The sequence below is a fragment of the Garra rufa genome, chromosome 7 (assembly GCF_049309525.1).
Source record: "Garra rufa chromosome 7, GarRuf1.0, whole genome shotgun sequence".
Classification (NCBI taxonomy): Eukaryota; Metazoa; Chordata; class Actinopteri; order Cypriniformes; family Cyprinidae; genus Garra; species Garra rufa.
In genome coordinates, this window is record NC_133367.1 from 7,161,163 (window position 1) to 7,176,687 (window position 15,525).

The following is a 15,525-nucleotide window of genomic DNA, read 5'->3' on the forward strand; positions in this document are numbered from 1 at the left end:
AAACCTTCAGGATATAGACAGGAACACAAATGTAAAGTGTGGTGTGTGTAAGTGCTGCTGAAGTGGAGATTTATGGCTCAGTGTAGGAGAAAAAACTCTTGGCCTTTAAAAAATCTGTATTGTAATTGAAATCTATTGACACAAATAGATAAAGTGCTATAAAAGAAACACTTAACAGTGTCTTTTTGGGTGTTTTCTTTCCACTAGTCTGAAAAAAACACTTGATGAAACACCAAAAAGCCCAAAATCCCAAACTTGACAGGTGCAAGAAAACCAGTGTTTCTGTCTGCAGATATAATGAACATTAGCATAATGGTTTTCTGTAAAGCTGCTTTAAATTGCATTATTTGGGGTATTCTGTTTCTCTGTTAGATCATAATGTTTCTGTAGAAAGTACCATCATTTACGGAGTGATTATTGCTAAGAGTGTCTTCCTAAGGCTGTGGAAAACGACAACTGTTCCTCAGTTTAAGACCTGCTTGACCTGTTTTACTGGAATATTGCACCTGGTATGGAGTTATGGGTAATCTAGATCTAATTGAACCATTTTTAGATACTTTGACCAATATGATGTTGACTTACACCAGTAATGTAATGCTTAATATGCTGTCTGCCCCCTTTTGAGTATTTTTGTTTTTACCTGAAACTGCCAATATGCCCTGATTGCTCTTAAAAGTATTTTTTTTTTTTTTGTATGTATTTTGTTCTTTTTATTGTTGTTTGGTTTGGTGTTTATTATGCTATGTAAAACTAATAAAATATGATTTAAAAAAAAAGCTGCTTTAAAACCATAAGTGTTGTGAAATCACTATATATCCACCTTATATTTTAACATTTATTTTAACATGTATTTGGAGCTGCAGCTGGTCATATCAATGTTTCACTAGCAGTAAACCGGTTTCCTCACCTCATGTTCGTAGATTTGTTTTGGATGTTTTTTTGGAATGGAAATATGGAGATTTTCTTTGAAACATCATACTTTTTCCTCTTATTTAGGTTATTGTCATAAAATAGCCAGCTAAGCCAGTGTCGTGTAAATATAAGACCAATAAACAAACTGAATCAATTGAGAGAGTCGTTTACGCTGGAACCACTCTGATTCAAACTCGTGACTTTAATCATTCAGTTCAAGTGATTCACTAGCAAAAAAAAAAAACATTAAATGAGACATTAATTTTCAAATTTCGACATCACTTCTAATGAGTTTACACAGCATGTATAGTGATGAGTGAAACAGCTTTTCAAAACTTTAAATCAGTTTACACCTCGCAAAGTGATTCACTGTTTCAGCGCTTCGATCAGTTCTTCGAACTTCGAATCGTGTTTGCGAATCATTTGATTCAATTCGCAACTTCGAATCGTGTTCGCGAATCATTTGATTCAATTCGCAACTTCGAATCGTGTTCGCGAATCATTTGATTCAATTCGCAACTTCGAATCGTGTTCGCGAATCATTTGATTCAGTTCGCAACTTCGAATCGTGTTCGCGAATCATTTGATTCAGTTCGCAACTTCGAATCGTGTTCGCGAATCATTTGATTCAGTTCGCAACTTCGAATCGTGTTTGTGAATCATTTGATTCAGTTCGCAACTTTGAATCGTGTTTGTGAATCATTTGATTCAGTTCGCAACTTCGAATCGTGTTTGTGAATCATTTGATTCAGTTCGCAACTTCGAATCGTGTTTGTGAATCATTTGATTCAGTTCGCAACTTCGAATCGTGTTCGCGACTCATTTGATTCAGTTCGCAACTTCGAATCGTGTTCGCGAATCATTTGATTCAGTTCGCAACTTCGAATCGTGTTCGCGAATCATTTGATTCAGTTCGCAACTTCGAATCGTGTTTGTGAATCATTTGATTCAGTTCGCAACTTTGAATCGTGTTTGTGAATCATTTGATTCAGTTCGCAACTTGGAATCGTGTTCGCGCATCATTTGATTCAGTTCGCAACTTCGAATCGTGTTCGCGACTCATTTGATTCAGGTCGCAACTTCGAATCGTGTTTGCAACTTCGAATCGTGTTCGCGACTCATTTGATTCAGGTCGCAACTTCGAATCGTGTTCGCGACTCATTTGATTCAGTTCGCAACTTCGAATCGTGTTTGCAACTTCGAATCGTGTTCGCGACTCATTTGATTCAGTTCGCAACTTCGAATCGTGTTTGCAACTTCGAATCGTGTTCGCGAATCATTTGATTCAGTTCGCAACTTCGAATCTTGTTAAAGTTAGTTGGCTAAAACTGAAATGTGTATCAAGTGTGTGTAAATCTTCAGGACAGGTGTGTGTCTGTGTCACATGACTTGAGGATTATGAGTTTAGGATCATAATAATCACACACACAGGGCTGAGGAAGGCAGATGAAGTGTGTGTTTGGATTCGCTCAGAGAGCGTCAGGATGCCGGAGTTTGATGTGATTGTTCTGGGAACCGGACCAAAGGTAAGAAACATTCTCATCCTGATCAGAGATCAGACTAGATCCAGTCCTGCAGAGCTCAGCTCCAACTCAACTCAACACACCTGAGACAACTCCTCAAGCTCTTATTACTAGAGACATTCAGACAAGAGCTGAACTCTGCAGGACTGAGTTTAGAGTAGAACTAGATGATCACGTTATTCAGATCAATAATGTGAGTGTGCTGCAGGAATGTGTTTTATCTGGACTGATGTCAGTCAATGGGAAGAAGGTTCTTCATATGGACTCCAACCCGTATTATGGAGGAGAGAGCGCCTCAGTTTCCCCTCTGGAGGAGGTAGATATACATGAACACACACACACACACACACGCACCGCTCATACACACTAGTAATACACACGTTCATGACTGTTTGTTCTTCTGACCAGCTTTATAAGAGGTTCCAGGTTTCTGCTTCTTCAAAATCAATGGGGTGCGGGAAAGATTGGAACGTGGATCTGATTCCCAAGTTCCTGCTTGCAAACGGTGAGAGCTGTGTATATAGTGTGTGTGTGTGTGTGTGTGTGTGTGTGTGTGTGTGTGTGTGTGTGTGTGTGTGTTTGTGATGACGGTGTGTGTGATTCAGGTCAGCTGGTGAAGATGCTGCTGTACACGGAGGTCACTCGATATCTGGACTTCAAGGTGATTGAAGGCAGTTTTGTGTTCAAAGGAGGGAAAATTCACAAAGTCCCCTGCACTGAGACAGACACACACAATTCAGGTAAACACTGTGATTAGGCTTTTCATTAATAATAATTTCAACAAGCAGTTATTAAGTTGACTAGAGAAAGACAACTTACTGAAATGCTATTTAAACTTACAGTTATTCTTCTTCTGAGACTAAAATTTCTGACGCTACTCCTCCTAGAGTTTAACTCTACAAACTCCAAACTCAGCCCAGATCTTCAGACTGATCTGACTCCAGCTGCTATATCTTTTCTACGGATCCCACTTACGGTTTTCCGAAAAATGATGAAAAATCCCATAGACTTACACTGACGGAATATTCAAATGATCAACACGATTCAAACTCCAACTGACAAAATTCAAATTTAAACTCCCAGAATCCCTTGAGTCTAAATCAAGCTTCGTTTCTATGTACTGTTGCTAATCCATTCAAACTTCCTTTGTAATATTTCTAATCTACTGATCTATCTAGCCAAGTCTAGCAACTACATTCATGCTAGAAACTTGTTAATCATGCTAGCAACATGTCAGCAACTTGCTATGTTAAATCATGATAATAATGCTAACATCATACTAGTAGTGACATTCTAATCACGCTAGCTACACGCTAGTAAATGAGTAAAAAAAACTTGCCAGCAAAATGCCAGCACATCCACTATCTGTCCATTTATCTATCCATCCATCCAAGCTTTACGATTTAAAACTACTTTAAACTTCTGAAATGAAAACCATAACATTTCTAAAACTTTTAAAAATTTTTCACACGTTCTGATCACTTATAGTTTGTCTTGACAAACTTTTTTTTTTTTAATCTAGTTTAGTATCTTCTTTCATGTAGTGTTTATTTCATGTCTAGTATGGTAAGTGTTGTGGTTTCATCGCTGTGTGTTTCTCCAGATCTGATGGGGATGTTCGACAAGCGGCGTTTCCGTAAGTTCATGTCCTTCATCCTGAACTTCGAGGAGAACGATCCGCGGACGTATCACGACATGGACCCGCACAGGACCACCATGAGGGACGTGTTTCGCCACTTCGACCTGGGCGACGATGTTGTGGAGTTCACAGGTCACGCTCTGGCCCTTCACGTCAACGACGAGTGAGAAACACCAGAAAACACCTTAGACACACCCCAGATAGCACACGTAACCAGCGTTTTATCATTTTATCATCATTGTTTTGCTACAAATACCATGGTTAACCTATAGTAAGTGTTGCAAAAACCATGGTTGTTAGGTTGGATTGAGAAAGTCTAATATGCTACTGAAGCTTTTTCTTCTTCTTCTTCTTAGACTACATTTCTGAATGCTACTCCTCCTAGAGCTTTCAAGCTAGAACCACTAAACTCAGGCCAGCTCTTCAGACTGATCTCACTTACTGTGCTTTATCTTTTCAGACTAATCCCACTTATAGTTTTCATCAAATTGAAGATTAAAAATCATCAAAATCCCATAGATTTTCATTGACGGAATGTACAAAAGAGCCAACACTATTCAAACTCCAACTGTCAAAATTCAAACTCCAACTGTCAAAATTCAAATTTAAACATCCAGAATCCCTTGAGGCTAAATCAAGCTTCCCTTCTATCAACGATTTCTAATCTATTCAAACTTCCACTCTAATATTTCTAATCTATTTAACTATCTAGCCTAGCCTAGCAACTACAATCATGCTAGTAACCTGATAATTGTGCTAGTAACCTGTTAGAAACTTGTTAATCATGCTAGAAACATGCTAATAACTTGTCTGTCATGCTAATGTCATGCTAGTAACTTGTTAATCATGCTAGAAACATGATAGTAACTTGTCAATCATGCTAATGTCATGCTAGTAGCTAGTTAATCATGCTAGAAACATGATAGTAACTTGTCAATCATGCTAATGTCATGCTAGTAGCTTGTTAATCATGCTAGAATCATGATAGTAACTTGTCAATCATGCTAATGTCATGCTAGTAGCTAGTTAATCATGCTAGTAACTTGACAAACATGATAGTAACTTGCCAGTAGCTCGCTAATAATGTTATTAACTTGCTTATCATGCTAGTAACTTGCTAATCATGCTAGCAACATGCTAGTAGCTTGCTAATCATGCTAGTAACTTGCTAATCATGCTAGTAACTTGTTAATCCTGTTAGCAACTTACTAATCATAATAAACATGTTAGAAATGTGCTAGCAACTTACTAGTAATGCTATGAACATGCTAATGAAATGCTAAGAACTTGCTAACCATGCTAGCAACTTGCTAATGGTGCAAGTAACATGTTAATTATGTTAAAAACATGCTAACAACTTGCTAATCATGCTAGAAACATGCTAGTAACTTGCTAATCGTGTTAGAAACATACTAAACATGCTAGAAAAATGTTAGAATCATGACAACTCTAATCATGCTAGCAACATGCTAATCATCTAATGATGCTAATGATGCTAATCAAGCTAGGCTTTCTCAAGCCAACCTACAGTTTGTCTTGACAGACTTTATCTAGTTTGAGGTTACCATGGTAACTATAGTAATCATGTTTGGGTTTTTTTTTTTTGATAGTAGAACCACAGTTAATTTTTATTTCAAAGGATCTGTTGCCAGGTTAACAAAAAAGTAGTGTACACCTTAAGAGCAACACAGGACGAATACAGAAATGTAGTTTCACTGCTTTAGGATGAACAGAACTTGTGTACTCCAGTATTAGTACAGAGTAGTCAAGCAATCAGATCAGAACATCTCTGTGCGGTTCATTGGCGAGTGAATGAATCTTCCTCAAAGAGACAAACTCACTTCAGTGTCTGACTTATATTATAATCATGTCTATAAGCTTTTTGTCAAATTTGGACGAACTCATGAATCTGTTGTTTGATCTCCTCATATTGAAGAAGAGAACTATCTATAAGTCGAACATAAGGGCTGTAGACTTGATTAGAGATGCTATGACATGTACCTAACTGTGTGTGTGTGTCAGTTATCTGGAGCAGCCGTGTGTGATGACTATAAACCGGATCAAGCTGTACTCGGAGTCTCTGGCGCGCTACAATCTCAGCCCGTATCTCTACCCGTTGTTCGGTCTGGGTGAGCTCCCGCAGGGATTCGTCAGGTAAGGTGACGCTCACTCCGCTCCTCACATTAGCGTCGTCTCGCACGTCAAACATGACAAACCTGTGTCGCTCCTCAGGCTCGGCGCCGTCTACGGGAACACCTGCACGCTGAAGCGGCGCGTGGACCAGATCCTGATGGAGGACGGGCGAGTGGCGGCGGTGCGATCCGAGGGCGAGGTGAGCGCAAACGCACCTTCATCCTCACATCCTCCCGATGACCGTAATCTGACCGCGTTTGCGTCCCGATGAAGGTGTTCCGCTGTAAGCAGCTGATCTGTGACCCGAGTTACGTGCCGGAGCGCGTCAAGAAGGCCGGCCGCGTCATCCGGGTTATCTGCTTACTCAACCACCCCGTCAAAAACACCCACGACGCCAACTCCTGCCTCATCGTCATCCCGCAGACGCACCTCAACAGGAAGTCAGGTGAGAAATACCGGAGCGATTTGCTTCAAGAATTCACCTGAGCAAAGTTGTCAACTGCTGTGGTGTGTGTGCAGATGTCTACGTGTGTCTGCTGTCCTACGCTCATAACGTGGCGGCGGAAGGCAAGTACGTGGCGGTCGTCAGCACCATGGTGGAAACCTGCAACCCGGAGAAGGAGGTTCAGCCCGGATTGGCCCTGCTGGAGCCCATCATGGAGAAGTGAGCCGCAAACATCTCAGCCGTGGCGTTGTTCAGGCGTGTCACTAACGATACGTTCCTCCCGCAGGTTTGTCTCCATCAGTAACCTGATGATCCCCACAGACGACGGCCGCAGGAGTCAGGTAACCCACACAGATGAGCTCAACGTGAGCCAACCAATGCTGTGCGTGATTAGCAAGTTCTTAGCATGTTGCTAGCATGATTTTAACATAACATGTTACTTGCATTATTAACAGCAAGTTGCTAGCACGTTTCTAACATGATTACCAAGTTGCTAACATGTTTCTAGCCTGATCAGGAAGTTGCTAGCATGTTTTACAAGTTGCTAGCATGTCTCCAACATGTTTCTAGAATAATTAACAAGTTGCTAACATGTTTCTAGCCTGACAAGCCTGTTGCTAGCATGTTTTAGCATGATTAGCAAGTTGCTAACATGTTACTAGCATGATTAGCAAGTTGCTAGCATGTTTAGCAAGTTGCTAACATGATTAGCCAGCTACTAGCATGTAGCTAACATGATTATAATGTTTGTAGCATGATTAACAAGCTACTAACATGTTGCTACCATGATTAACATGTTGCTAGCATGATTACCAAGTTGCTAACATGTTTCTAGCCTGACAAGCCTGTTGCTAGCATGTTTTAGCATGATTAGCAAGTTGCTAACATGTTTCTAGAATGATTAGCAAGTCGCTAACATGACTAAAATGTTTCTAGCATGATTAACAAGCTACTAACATTTTGCTAGCATGTTTCTAACACGATTACCAAGTTGTTAACATGTTTCTAGCCTGACAAGCCTGTTGCTAGCATGTTTTAGCATGATTAGCAAGTTGCTAACATGTTACTAGCATGATTAGCAAGTTGCTAGCATGATTAGCAAGTTGCTAACATGATTAGCCAGCTACTAGCATGTAGCTAACATGATTATAATGTTTGTAGCATGATTAACAAGCTACTAACATGTTGCTACCATGACTAACATGTTTCTAGAATAATTAACAAGTTGCTAACATGTTTCTAGCCTGACAAGCCTGTTGCTAGCATGTTTTAGCATGATTAGCAAGTTGCTAACATGTTTCTAGAATGATTAGCAAGTCGCTAACATGACTAAAATGTTTCTAGCATGATTAACAAGCTACTAACATTTTGCTAGCATGTTTCTAACACGATTACCAAGTTGTTAACATGTTTCTAGCCTGACAAGCCTGTTGCTAGCATGTTTCTAACACGATTACCAAGTTGCTAACATGTTTGTAGCATGATTAACAAGTTGTTAGCACATTTCTAACATGTTTCTAGCATTACTAGGAAGTTGTTAGCATGATTAGCAAGCCACTAGCATGTCGCTAACATGTTACTAGCATGATTATCAAGCTACTAGCATGTCGCAACATGTTTCTAGCATGATTAACAAGTTGCTAGCACATTTCTAACATGTTTCTAGCATTACTAGGAAGTTGTTAGCATGATTAGCAAGCTACTAGCATGTCGCTAACATGTTACTAGCATGATTATCAAGCTAGTAGCATGTCGCAACATGTTTCTAGCATGATTATCAAGCTACTAGCATGTTGTTAGCATGATTTACATGTTGCTAGCATGATTATCAAGCTACTAGCATGTTGCTAACATGATTAACATGTTGCTAGCATGATTATCAAGTTACTAGCATGATTGTAGTTGCTAGGCTAGGCTAGTAGTTAAATAGATTAGAAACATTGAATGGAAGTTTGAATGGATTAGAAATTTAAATTTGAATGTTGACAGTTGGAGTTTGAATAGTGTTAGGGTTAGGCTCATTTGAATGAATGCTGTGATTGATGGCGTTTGTCCTCTAGATCTTCGTCTCCCGCTCCTGTGATCACACGCCGCACTTCGAGAGCGAGACGGAAGACATCCTGGACCTGTACCGCCGCGTCACCGGCTCAGACTTCATCTTCAGGGATCCCAGAGACGCCGACGGAGACTCCGACGAGTGAACGAGACCAAACCCACGAGAGATCGTTCAGCCAGACGTCATCGTTTACACTTATTATCATTTCAGTCATATACAGTGGAACAAAATGTCATTTCACTGGAAACAGTTTCTGCAAACAAACTGTAAACACTGGATGTTTCAGGTCAAGTCAGCTTTATACGATATACATGATATATGAGCAATAATACACTAATAGACTTCAGATATGGCTGTATATTGGCTCAGCAGTGACTGATATACTCACGTCTACAAGTGCAATATTGCGTTTATACAACAGTTCGATGGCATGAGTGTGTAAATTACCAAAATAACAACAGTGTCTTCAAAAGCCCTCTATTGTGTGAACTACTTCCTTCCGCTGCAGATTCAAATCAGAGTTTGACGGTTGATCAGCTGAGCATAAGCTCCGTTACTAATTCCAAAATGTCACTTAGAACTAGTAACGAACGAACGTCGAGTTGCTTTATTAGGCCCGTTTCCATCACAGATTTGCACAAAACTTTGGTGCTATTTTATAAATATCGATTAAAGAGTATTTGTTTCGTGTTTCCATTCACCGATGTTATGCGACTGACACGTCATTTTTTTCCTCTCGTAATAAGTCATGGCAACGGATTTTTGTGGAATTTTGGCTATATTTAATCGAATGTGACCTGTAAATGAAAAAAAACAAATTGTTTGCGATATATGGAAGTTTTTGCGCAATTGATGCGTTTCCATTAAATCGCAATTTCGATTTGTGCAATTTAAAGGGTAATGGAAACACAGCCATTGAAAACTTACTGTATTATTGTATTAAAAGCTCACTGTAGAGTTACATAAGAGAGAGATGGTCTAAACGATTGTGATTATCTGCATCTGATACAGCGTTCATCTTCATATTCATAATGTAGTTTGAACATCTGCTGAGGAAAGCGATATCTTTGTCGTATCCTTAATATCATCTGTTGGTGATTTTTGATGATAGCGCTGCTCAGTGCATTTGTTAGCTGTGTCAAGCTGTCGTTGAAACTAAAAATAACTTCAGTTTCTAATCTTTCAGTATAAAAGCCAGTATTAACAGTCTCTTGTCGCCATCTAATGGTGGAACAATGTAACTAAAATCACCATCACGAACACACGCAGCGTTAATATTAAATATAATACAGAATCATTCAATACAAGATTAAACACGTTTAAATACTACTATTGTTTATAGTAAATATTATTTATTGAGTAATAATATTTAACTAGATAAAGTTTGTCAAGACAAATGTTAGGTTGGCTTGAGAAAGCCTAGCTTGAAAGTTTAAAGCAGCTGTAAAAGCTTAAAGTTTTGAACTTTATACAGATAGATTAGATGATTAGCATGTTGCTAGCATGATTAGAATGTTAACATAATTCAAAAAAATTTCTAGCATGTTTAATGTTTCTATCATGATTAGCAAGTTACTAGCCTGTTTCTTATATGATTAGCAAGTTGCTAGCATGTTTCTAGAATGATTGGCTAGTTGTTAGCATGTTGACAGAATGTTTCAAGCATGGTTAGCAAGTTGTTAGCATGTTGCAAACATGATTAGCGAATTGTTAGCATGTTGTTAACATGTTTCTAACAATTAACATGTTACTTGCATTATTAGCATGTAATTAGCAAGTTGCTAACATGTTTTTAGCATGGTTGTAGTTGCTAGGCTAGATGGTTAAATATATAAGAAATATTAGAATGGAAGTTTGAATAGATTAGAAATAGTTGATAGAAGGGAAGCTTGATTTAGTCTCAAGGGATTCTGGGAGTTTAAATTTAAATTTTGACAGTTGGAGTTTGAATAGTGTGGGCTCATTTGAACATTCCATCAAAGTAAGTCTGTGGGATTTTTATGATTTTTAATCAATTTTATGTAAACTGGAGTGAAGAGTGTGGTTTTATTGCAGTAATACAATAGGCTTTCAGTGAAACAACTCAATGTTCGTTCGTTACTAGTTCTAAGTGACATTTTGGAATTAGTAACGGATAGAGTTGGGGTACTCGGACTTGTACTCGGACTCGAGTCCGGTCTCGAGTACAATTTTTAGCGGACTCGGACTTGTCACGGACTCGGATGCATTTTGACTCGGACTCAAGCTTTTCGGACTCGGGAATTATCGCCGAGTCCAGCCGAGTCCAGGGACAGTTGTTGGAAATTTTACTGACTCGATGCATTATTACGAAAGTGACATTCAGTATTATTGGCATGTGTTTTAAAGTCTTGCCGGTACTTGAAAGCCTGCCTCTCAGTCAGCGCACAATGCTGAATTAAACTCTTTCTCTATTGCTACACACTTACACGAAAGGTAATGTCAAAATGCATCGTCTTGGAGAGCATTCATGTAAATGCTATCGGTTTTGTGTTGAGTTAGAAATACAGATGTGTCAAAATATATGATCTGTGCGTCCGGTCTTAAAGCGACAGCAGTGTAAACCTGCCACAGACTGCGTCATAATCAAACAACAAAATAAAAAGAGAAAATCACTCACTGCTCTTGATTGAAGCAGTTTAGCAATTTTAATAAGAATCATCTATATTTATTATATACGGTGAAGATTGAAGAGAGTTTTATTTTTACATTTATTACTTCATTAAATGTTTGTAGTACACTATTTCTGTGGTATACTTTACTATATAGATCAATCTGAAAAACGTATAAAACTATTTCATTTGTATTTTGTTTATTATATTTATTTATGCTTTTGCTTGTAATTAATTATTAGACTGTTTATTTTCCTTCAGTAAGCTTGAGAATGTTTTACTTACTTCCTTGGGTGTGCATTATTTTCTAATAATTCAATGGCCCGTTGTCAATAGACCAATTTGGAGTAGACGTTACAGTTATGTCATTTAAAAAAATACTATTTAAACCTATAACATTTTACATTTACCTATTTTATCTCAGAATTCAGAATTTATGTCGTTTATATGTTGTATTTAAGACTTTAGAACTCAATTTAACGCAGCAATAGCAAGTTTGTCAGTTCTGAGGGAAAAAATAAACTCATGACTTTAGCTGAGAGGAAAAGGGAGAATGTATTTTCTTATCAGAATTGTGAGATATAATCTCGAAATTGAGAAAATAAAGTCAGAATTTTATTCTTTTATTCCATGACTTCCATGTCATTAACCCTCACAGCCTCATTTTCATCTAAGAAAAATATGTCACTAGCTGTCCATCTCTTCACCTACCCCTCCCTTTATCACAGATTCATTCTTTTACTCGTAGGTACAGTCCTATCCTTCCCTTATAATTCCCACATTGTCCTTCCCACATTCTAAAAGCTGTTTCACTCTGAAATATGTCATAATATCAAGTCAGTCATAACTTCTGTTACATGACTTTAAGTTTGCTGAGCAGGACACTAATGAGATGGTGTGAAATAAAAAAATCAAAATGGCAATATGCAACAGAGGTTTCCTTTTGTTACATTTAAATTGTCATTGCCTTATTGTAGTTGTACAAATTAAAACAAGGTTAAGATACTGGCAAACACTAGTTTTTAGTTGGACTCGGTCGGACTCGACTCGGACTCGACCCATTTGGACTCGGACTTGAGTCCGACTCGACTTACGTGGACTCGACCCAACACTAGTAACGGAGCTTATGCTCAGCTGATCAACCGTCAAACTTTGATTTGAATCTGCAGCGGAAGGAAGTAGTTCACACAATAGAGGGCTTTTGAAGACAATCTGTTGTTATTTTGTTAATATTTAGTTGTTATTTTCACACTCATAGACTGGAGTAGACCTTGTTCTTATATAACACTCTTATATAAAACATCATACACAGCATTTTCAGCGTTTATTTTCATTGCTGTTTGGGCTTGCTAACTATGATCAGATTCCAGCGGGATAAGCTCAGGTGTCAGTGTTGTGTGGCTAATGTTGTATCTGTGGTGCTAATAAAGAGGAGCAGACGATGAGGAGTGTGTTTGTGTGATCAGACATGAGCTGAGATTAACCCGTCAGCAGCACAGAGGACATCAGATTAACTGCTTCAGTCTGGGACACACGTGTTTTAATCTGTTTATTCACACACACACACAGAGATCATGTGACACACTGTAATCCCGAACTGTCAGTTTGCTGTTATTCTACAGCAGGAGGCGGGATCAATCCGGCCGCCACTAAGCGTCTCTCGCTGGACAGGAAGTTGAATGTGGCACAAGCGTTGGCCTGTGAGAGAAAGGTTCAGACTGTTATCCTGCTGAAGCTGTGCTCATATTAGAGACCAGTGTTATATTAGTGTTTACCGAGTCCTGAACCTCCACCGTGATGCCTTTCTTCTTCAGGAAGTTCAGTACGTTTGGATCCAGACGCTCCGTACGAGCTCCTGTCCCCAAAACCAGAACCTCTGAAAGACCACCATCAGACTGGGTTACTGATCTACTTCATCATTATAAGACCTCCTTATCAATGAATAATGTCCTGAAGAACATAACCCCACTCAAACTGACTTGATCATCATGACAGAACAAGCTAATTATGTTAGAACCATGCTACCAACATGCTAGTAAACATAATAGCAACATGCTAGTAACATGCTAATCATGATAAAATGATGCTAGCAACATGCTCATAACTTGCAAATGATGCTAACAACATGCTAGTAAAACGTTAAACATAATAGCAACATGCTAGTAACATGCTAATCATGATAAAATGATGCTAACAACATGCTAGTAAAACGTTAAACATGATAGCAACATGCTAGTCATGCTAGAAATGTGATATCAACATAAATTGTTAAAAACATGCTAGCAACATGCTAATCATGCTAAAAAAATGCTAGCAAAATGCTAGTAACTTGCAAATGATGCTAACGTCATGCTAGAAATGTGATATCAACACGAATTGTTAAAAACATGCTAGCAACATGCTAATCATGCTAAAAAAATGCTAGCAAAATGCTAGTAACTTGCAAATGATACTAACACCATACTAGTAACATGAAAATGATGTTAACATGTAAGTAAATGCAAAACATGCTCACAATGTGCTAGAAACATGCTAGCAACATGATAGTAACTTGTAAATGATGTTAAAAACATATAAGCAACATGCTAATAATGTATCGATAATGCATCAAGCTAGTAACCCGCACATAATGCTAACAACATGTTATTAAAATGCTAAAAATGTTAGCAACAAGCTAGTAACATGCTAATCATGCTAGCAAAATGCTACTAACTTGCTAATCATGCTAAAAACATGCTGTAAACATGCTGGACATGCTAGTAACTTGCTATCTATCACCTATCAAACTTTAAGCTTTTAATTAATTTAATTTCAAACTATTTCAGCATGAAAACCATCAAAATGTAAACTTTTTAAACTTTCTGGTCCGGCTTTCTCAAGCCAACTCAAAGTTTGTCTTCACAATCTTTTTAATCTAGTTTTAGTAATAGTCTCATATTGGGTCTAGGGGGTGATCTATTAGACTGTGGCTGTCATTTATAAGCGCACTACAGAAACAGAAGTATTAACTGTAGTATTTCCTCACCAATGCGTGGCTCAAGCAGGTAAAACAAAGATAAACTGTCCACCGTGATGTCTGTGTGAGAGCCCACCTGCAACAACAAACACATGTAGTGAACACAGACAGCACACGTATGTCTGCTAGACGTCTGCTAGACATCTCTGGATCTGGAAATATCTGCTGTGTACAAACATCTCTCAGATGTCAGTTTTAACAACATTCTAATTCCTAAACATCTTAAAGACATCTAATAGACGTCTATCTGACATCTGATAGGAAACGTCCAATAGACATATTGCAGATGAGCAAACTACGTCTTGCAGATGTAAATGCAGACATCAAATAGACGTCTCAGAGATGTACGTGTGCTATCAGGGTTAACACTGATTCTAAATCATAAACATCTTAAAGACATCTAACAGACGTCTATTTGACATCTGATGAGCAAACGATGTCTTGCAGACGTCTCAGAGATGTGTGTGTATCAGGGGCTGGTCTGCGCTCACGTTCCACTGCAGGACGGCCGGCGGCAGGACGGCGCAGGGCCCGAACACTATGTTTCCGCTGATGTTGAATCCTCTCGGACTGTAGCTGTAGATGATGGTTCCTCCGGCCGCTTCCTTCTGCATGACCGTCACCGTGGTCCTCTGGTACAACTCATCGTCGGCCGGACCGAGCCTGTGGCCGCGCACCGAAGAGACCCTGCAGGACAGAACAGAAGAACGCTGTATCCCACAATGCACTGCGTTTGACCTTCCACGTACTTGATTCGACCCGAAAAAAAAATTGCATTTTTAGATTAAAACAATTATTTGTATATGTGAGTTCATGATGATAAGGTCATGTGACAGTTTAGCGTACTACAGTTTCATCACAGTTCGCAGTACATACTGTAGAGCGCACTAGAACCGCAGTCTACGCATGAAACCCGCTCGGATATCAGGACACACTCTACCGCTATATGTTTACCGGCTCAGAGCTGGAAGGAGTCTCGAACCGAGCCGCAGTCCGTGAACGGATCCCGGGGACAGCAACCTCGCGCAGCTGACGGCGGCCATGACGCGCGGAACTCACGCACTCGCTCGGGCGCGCGCACTCGGAGGCATTTAACTGACGCGCACTGGCGATGTCAACATCCTGCGGAGGATGACCGTTCTTTGATTATTATGTTCAACATTTAACAGGT

The 15,525-nt window shown here is 39.1% G+C and overlaps 2 protein-coding genes across 2 annotated transcripts; one reads left to right on the forward strand and one right to left on the reverse strand.

The window, feature by feature from the left end:
- Window positions 1-2,359: 2,359 nt before the first annotated feature.
- Window positions 2,360-12,783, forward strand: LOC141338272 (rab GDP dissociation inhibitor alpha). The gene is made up of 11 exons (XM_073843817.1): window positions 2,360-2,438; window positions 2,644-2,751; window positions 2,844-2,940; window positions 3,041-3,175; window positions 4,039-4,237; window positions 6,097-6,228; window positions 6,307-6,406; window positions 6,481-6,652; window positions 6,727-6,871; window positions 6,939-6,993; window positions 8,713-12,783. Exons 1-11 carry the CDS (start codon window positions 2,397-2,399, stop codon window positions 8,851-8,853), a joined length of 1,326 nt encoding a protein of 441 aa, XP_073699918.1. The 5' UTR covers window positions 2,360-2,396; the 3' UTR covers window positions 8,854-12,783.
- A 78-nt stretch (window positions 12,784-12,861) lies between these two features.
- On the reverse strand, window positions 12,862-15,520 carry ndufaf3 (NADH:ubiquinone oxidoreductase complex assembly factor). The gene is made up of 5 exons (XM_073843818.1): window positions 15,309-15,520; window positions 14,846-15,041; window positions 14,364-14,430; window positions 13,114-13,214; window positions 12,862-13,036 (listed from the first exon to the last, which is right to left on the reverse strand). The coding sequence occupies exons 1-5, from the start codon at window positions 15,395-15,397 to the stop codon at window positions 12,950-12,952; spliced, it is 540 nt and encodes a 179-aa protein (XP_073699919.1). The 5' UTR covers window positions 15,398-15,520; the 3' UTR covers window positions 12,862-12,949.
- Between the last annotated feature and the right edge of the window lie 5 nt (window positions 15,521-15,525).